Source organism: Microtus ochrogaster, chromosome 15 (genome assembly GCF_000317375.1).
Source record: "Microtus ochrogaster isolate Prairie Vole_2 chromosome 15, MicOch1.0, whole genome shotgun sequence".
Taxonomy (NCBI): Eukaryota; Metazoa; Chordata; class Mammalia; order Rodentia; family Cricetidae; genus Microtus; species Microtus ochrogaster.
The window spans coordinates 14,634,785-14,641,715 of NC_022017.1; the positions used below are offsets into that span (position 1 = coordinate 14,634,785).

The 6,931-nt window shown below is 48.3% G+C and overlaps 1 protein-coding gene across 1 annotated transcript in view; it reads left to right on the forward strand.

The window, feature by feature from the left end:
- Pla2g6 (phospholipase A2 group VI) overlaps positions 1–6,931 on the forward strand; it is a 56,302-nt gene that overhangs the window by 24,964 nt on the left and 24,407 nt on the right. The window contains exons 3-4 of the mRNA XM_026782685.1: positions 4,956–5,171; positions 6,268–6,451. Coding sequence (XP_026638486.1) covers positions 4,956–5,171; positions 6,268–6,451 — 400 coding nt within the window. The remainder of the gene's footprint in view (positions 1–4,955; positions 5,172–6,267; positions 6,452–6,931) is intronic.

A 6,931-nucleotide genomic window follows, 5' to 3' on the forward strand; every position in this document is an offset into this window, starting at 1 on the left:
GCCTATTTCTTGGCACTCATATCAACCAACTTGGCATTTACATCAACCAACATTTTCAGGGGTAAAACAAAAATAATCAAACCAAGCTGGATGGTGGTGGCGCACACCTTCAATCCCAGCACTCAGGAGGCAGAGGCATGTCTCTGAGTCTGAGGCCAGCCTGGTCTACAGAACTAGTTCCAGGATAGGCCCCAAAACTACACAGAGAAACTCTGTCTCAAAAAACAAAGAATACAAAACAGAATCAAAAGCAAACAAAAAAAGAAGAATCAAATCAATAGTGTTTATAATTGGACATTATGTAAGTCCAGTCTTAGTCAATTAGCCCTCATTTAATTGTTCCATTTCTAAAGCACTCATTGTGTAATCACACAGAAACCTAACTCCCTCCATCGTAATCATTTTTCCCATTTTTAGCGTGGGAAAAACTTTTTTTTAATCTAATTCTCCCCTTTTTTATTATTATTATTATTATTATTATTATTATTATTATTATTATTATTGGTTTTTCGAGACAGGGTTTCTCTGTGGCTTTGGAGCCTGTCCTATAACTAGCTCTTGCAGACCAGGCTGGTCTCGAACTCACAGAGATCCGCCTGCCTCTGCCTCCCGAGTGCTGGGATTAAAGGCGTGCGCCACCACCGCCCGGCTTAATTCTCCCCTTTAAGAATTCCCAATTGTCTCACCAAATCTGGTAATGATGGAAGTGACATGTAGCCCGCCTGAGTGGAGAACGGAGCGCAGGCAGTCAACAGCTTGACTGAGGACAGGTGCAGCTGATGGCGTGTCAGCAGCCTGAGGAGGGGGTCCAGGAAAAGCCCCGCAACCCATGGGGGGAAAGAAGCCAAAGAGCCAGGTGTCTGCACGAGGGAATGCGTGAAAGCTGCTGACTCAGGCTGCAACAGAAAAATTCCAGACTCTCGGGGAAATGGGGGGGGGGGGCGGGATGTAGCTGGTGGTGTGGTGACTCTGCCTGGTGCAGTTCCTGCCACGTGCAGCTCTGGTGGGTGCCGGTGACTGCAAAACCATGGGAAAGTGGCTATTTTGTGAATTCGTGCTCCAAAAGTTGGACACCAGATGCAGTGTGAATCTAATTAATCTTAATCAATAAAAACCAGGAGTCGGATATGGGGTAAAAACCTGAAAAATCAGAGAACTGAGAGCAGCCTCTAATTGTTTCCTACCCGTCCCCTTCCTGCATCCAAAAGGGGTTGAGATCCTGTCTGCACCCCATCTTGTCACTCCTGTCTACACCTGCTGAGTGCTGGGATTAAAGCCATGTGCCACCACCACAGCCTCTATGGTTAACCAGTGCCTAGCTCTGCCCACTGATCTGGCAAGTTTTGTTTGTCAGAACACAAACAGCACACCCCACAACAAGACTCTTAGAGCTGGAGTTACAGGCACTTGTGGTCCGCCCTACAAGGGTGGGTGCTGGGAACTGACCTTTGGTCCTCTTCAAATACCGAGGACTCTTAAAGGCTGAGCCGTTTCTCCAGCCCCCTCGGATTGTTCTTTGTTTGGTTGGGGGTTTACTGTACAGTCTTCTCCCAGGATTTGTTTTCTTTGGGCTCTGTGGAGCTGTCGTTGTGTTGTCTTGACTTCCGTGTTGACAAGCCAGCTGTCCCACTGTGGTTATCCTCTGCCATGTTAATCCCCTCCTTGCAGCTTGTGTACACATCAGGTTCTGCTGTCTTGTGTTGAACAGTGCCTCAGTGCCAGTTATTGCTGTAACAGAGCATCCCAGGATGTACTGGCCTCAAGCAGTGCTGATTCATTTAGCCTAAAATCTGCGGTCTGAGCAGAGCTCAGTGACAAGGACTCGTTTCTCTCAGAGCACCTGCTCGGACAGCTCGGCTGCACTTTTCTCTTCACAAGTGTCTTCATTCAGGGCCCAGGGATCTCCCCTGTTGCCCCAGCTCCCCATGGCATGCCAGCCAGGTCCTGAGAGAGACATAGAAGCCTCCAGTATCTTCAGGGCTCTGTAAAGACACCAGGACAGCTTTGCTGTTGCTTATTGTGATAAAGCAATGAGCCAACCGGGTCAAAGAGCAGTGTCACACAGATCCTGGTGGCTTGGTGAAGGGCATGCCAGAGGATTCGGAGCCCTGTGTACAGCCTGTACATGGTGGTAGATGTGGATTGGGGTCTTTGTTTTTGTTTTTGACACAGGGTTTCTCTGTGTAACAGTCCTGGCTGTCCTGGAGCTCACTCTGTAGACCAGGTTGGCCACAAACTCACTGAGATCCACCTGCCTCTGCTGCCCAAGTGCTGGGATTAAAGATGTGCACCACTACCCTGCGATGGGGTTTCGTTTTTTAAAAGATTTATTTATGGTACAATGAGATGCCTCAATGGGTAAAGGTTCTTTCCACCAAACTTGACAATCCGAGTTTCACTCTCTGGCTGACATGTGTATGTGTATACATACAAATAAATAAATGTAATAACATATTTTTCCAAAAAAGACTTCTTTGCCTGTGTGTGGGAAGACAACTTTCAGGAATCCCTTTCTTCCTTGTGTCAATCCTGTGAGGAGTCCTGGGCATCAAACTTAGGTCGTCAGGCTTGGCAGCAAGCCCCTTTACCCCCTGAGCCCCCTTGCCTGCCTTATTTTTAGTTTATTTTGGGTTTTGAAATAGGGTCACAGACTGTTGTGTAGGCAGCCGTGAAACTTACTCTGAGGCCTAGGATTCTCAGACTCACAACAATCTCTCCTGCATCAGCCTTCTGGGTGCTGGGACTATATAGGTGAGTGCCATCATACCCAGCTTTGGCATTTACATTTTTCCTTTTTGGGTTTTGTTTTGTTTTGTTTTTTGTTTTTTATATGGGGATGAACTTGGGGGATATAGGAAATCAACAGAGCTTTTTAAAAGTCTGTTTTAGAAAGTTTGAAGATATTAACCTTTCAAATAAGACTTCCGTCTGTTTCTTCTGCTCTGCGTCTGCCCCCCTCCTGATGGTTTGTGTCTCTATTATTTTTCCATATTTTTCCATTCTTTTCTGTCCCTACACTTGATTCTGTCTGTTTTCTGTGAACTCTTCTCCCGCTCACTGGTTTTCTCTTCAACACTGTCCAGTCTGCTGAACTTCAGCTTTTTCAGACAATGTCTCATGTGTCCCAGGCTGGCGTCAAGCTTGTCACATAGCTTAGGATGACACTGAATTTCCCACCCTCCTCTGTGCTGGACATTGTTCTAAACAGAGCAGGTGAAGAAAAACCAAGTGTGATTACCTGGCTCATTGCCGCCGCTATGGTGGGCAGGAGAAGTCAAAATGTGCCAGGACTGAAGCCCAGCTTTCTCCTGTGCGCTGAGTGCTGGTGTTGTCTGCAGAGCAGGTGCTGCCTCTTGCTGCTGAGTACTTCACCTTGTTGCCCTTCCCATAAGAGCTCACTGGGCGCCGGGCAGTGGTGGTGCACGCCTTTAATCCCAGCACTCGGGAGGCAGAGGCAGGTGGATCTCTGTGAGTTTGAGGCCAGCCTGGTCTACAAGAGCTAGTTCCAGGACAGGCTCGAAAGCTACAGAGAAACCCTGTCCCGAAAAACACACACACACACACACACACACACACACACACACACACACACACACAAACCCACAAAAAAACAAACATAAAAGAGTTCTCTGTGCAGTGATGGCAGATGACTTTAATCTCAGTACTCTGGAGGCAAAGTCAGGCAGATCTCTGAGTTCAAGGCCAGCCTGACCTACAGAGTGAGCTCCAGGACAGTCAGGGCTTCACAGAGAAACCCTGTCTCGAAATACCATACTGGTTTGTTCCTAATACTGGTTTGTTCCTATAGTCGTTCTGTTGAGAACCGTGACCGACATAGACCAGGCTTGGTGGTGTTTGTTGAGGGCACCCCAGGTCATACTGGAAGTCATACTGTGAAGGTCATGCTGCTTCCTCAGCATCCTCATGGTAGTGCAGATAATCTGTGTCATGTTTCAGATGGGCTCAGAGAAGGGACAGGGTTTACTGAAGTCACACAGCACTTCGTAGCAGAACTGAACTCAAACCCAACTCCTTTTTAGTAAACAGAATTTTGTTTTCTGATTAGAAAAATAGTGCATATGCTCACTAGAGAAATTTAGAAATAAGAGAAATGGGTAGGAATATTACATTTATTCTGCTTCTGTACACATTTTGACACATCTTTACAGTTCTTTTTGCATAGTTGACATCACTTTGTGTTATATGTTATTTATATTCTGCTTTTTCAATTGTTACAAAATAAATCTCTCCCTGTTCTTTTAAAATAATTTTTTACATTTTAATATTGTATTTGGTGATGTCACAGTGTAGAGTGGGGGTCATGTCTCAGTGTACAGTGGATGCCAAGGTCATATCACATGTAGAGCGGGGGTCATGTCTCAGTGTAGAATGGAGGTCAGAGGGCAACTTTTAGGTATAGCTCCCTTCTATGTGGGTTAGGGTTAGGAGTTAGGGGTTAGTGGTTAGGGTTAGGATGTTAGGGTTAGGGCTTAGTGCTGGGGTTAGGGTTGTTAGGTATGGCAGTAGATGCATTTACTCCCTGGGTTATTTTGTTAGCCCCTCCCTATTACATTAAACCATTTTAAGTGGCTGTGTAATGTCCATCGCATAGATGATTGAGCCTTAACTCACATGATACCCTGTAGCTGGCCATCTAGGTTAGCTATCACTTAATTCTGACCATATACCAAGAGCCAGAGTTTGAGACTGAGGCTCAGAATGTGGCAACCAAAGCAGAGGAGATTTCCATCACCAGAGGAAGACATTACACACAATTAAGTTCAAAGTAAACTCTATTTTTGCATTTGCTGTTGGAACAAGGGGATCAGGCTGCAGCCTGGGGCAGCGGGTGGCTTGCTTGCGGCATCCGCAGTCTGACTGTGCTGGGTACTACCCCTCAGTTGGCTCAACTTCTGTCCCCATGGCTCACCTTGGCCCCTCTTCCTTGGCGGCAGACTGTTCCAGCTGGAGTCAGAGGCGGACGCCCTGCTGAACTTCCAGCAGTATTCCTCCCAGCTGCCGCCCTTCTACGAGAGCTCCATGCAGGTCCTGCATGTGGAGGTGCTACAGCACCTGTCCGACCTCATCCGCAGCCACCCCAGCTGGACGGTGACGCACCTAGCGGTGGAGCTGGGCATCCGGGAGTGCTTCCATCACAGCCGCATCATCAGGTGGGCAGTCGGGCCGTGGGGGTGCGCGTTGTGTGGGGCTGGGCCACTGGAGTGTTGTGGGGGGTGTGATCGTCCCTGTGCAGTACACATGCTGCGTGTGTGGAGTCTCCCCACTCAGCCTTTGTTGTGTCTGTAGCTCGGGTAAGAACAGAGCAGCACTGCCCTGGCTCACGAGTGGACACTGATTACAGTCAGAAGGAAATGTAAACACGGAGTTCTTTTTTTTTTTTTGGTTTTTCGAGACAGGTCGAGACAGGGTTTTTGGAGCCTGTCCTGGAACTAGCTCTGTAGACCAGGCTGGTCTCGAACTCACAGAGATCCGCCTGCCTCTGCCTCCCGAGTGCTGGGATTAAAGGCGTGCGCCAACATCGCCCAGCTAAACACTGAGTTCTTTCAACTACTCAGTCACTTCAGAGAGAGGCTCTGGAACCAGGCTATTCAATAGGAGAAGGCTGCATAGGGGCTCAGACCATAGTCTCCTTCCCAAGCCCCACTGTTCTCCTGGAAGCTTGGATGGCCTCTTTTATATCCATCTAGTCAATGCTGTATCTGCAGATGCCCTAAAGAGGTCTCCTTGGATGTCCTTGCAAGTCACTGCCTGGCCACCCCATACTTCTCTGTTCAATGCCTGGGTTCTAGCTGAAACCTCACCAAGTTGGGCATGGTAATGTGTGCCTTTAGTTTTAGCACTTGGGGGGCAGAGGCAGACAGATCTCTGTGAGTTCGAGGCTGGCCCGGTCTACATAGTGAGACCTTATTTCTAAAACAAAACCAAAACCTCTCTCTGAGCTCTGCAGCTCTCATGCATGACCTTGGGCACCCTGGTGTCCCATCTCACAACAATTCCTGGAGTACAATGGCTCAACAAGTGTCTGTTATGTGACCCTTTTCTGTGTCATCCTCTTGCCCCCTCATGCTGGCATAGCCCAAGGGCACATCTCCCCACAGGTGAGCAGAATGCACTGCAGCCTGGCACAGCTCAGCAGACACAACACAGAACCCCCAAATCTTGCCTGGATCCTGCTTCTGCACTTGGGCTTCTTAGCATCCCTGTTTTTGGTCCCCATCTTATCACTGCCCACCCCACCCCCAACAGTTGCGCCAATAGCACAGAGAATGAGGAGGGCTGCACCCCACTACACCTGGCCTGCCGCAAGGGTGACAGTGAGATCCTGGTGGAGTTGGTACAGTACTGCCACGCCCAGATGGATGTCACCGACAACAAAGGAGAGACCGCCTTCCATTATGCTGTACAAGGGGACAATTCCCAGGTGCTTCAGGTGAGTGTTGGGTGGTGGGCAGGGGACCAAAAAACCAGGCACCTCCTTGTGCCCGAAACTTGCTTGGGGGCCTTAGGTTCATGGGTCACTCTGAGGCTTCTCACTCAGCCATCCTTAATCCCTGAGGCTTCATCCTTCCCCCCCATTCTCACCCTTCACCCCATGACGCTTAGAGGGAGACATACCTTTAGCCATGGAGTTTCTCCATCTCAGCAAGCTGAACTTCATGGAAACTCCAGTCAGGCATAAAGCTCAGGAGCTCAGACACTGGGCTGGGTGCATCAGGTCAGCCCTTGCTCAAGGCACACTGAATCTTAACCTAGTTTATGGGAACTGCCCAGCACCTAAAGGTGTTAGTGCCAGAGACACTCGTGTTGATTCTGTAAGTTCTAGAACAGAAGCTGTTTTAAGGGTTTTTTTTTCTTTTTTTCTTTTCTTTCTTCCTTTCTTTCTTTCTTTCTTTCTTTCTTTTTTTTTTTT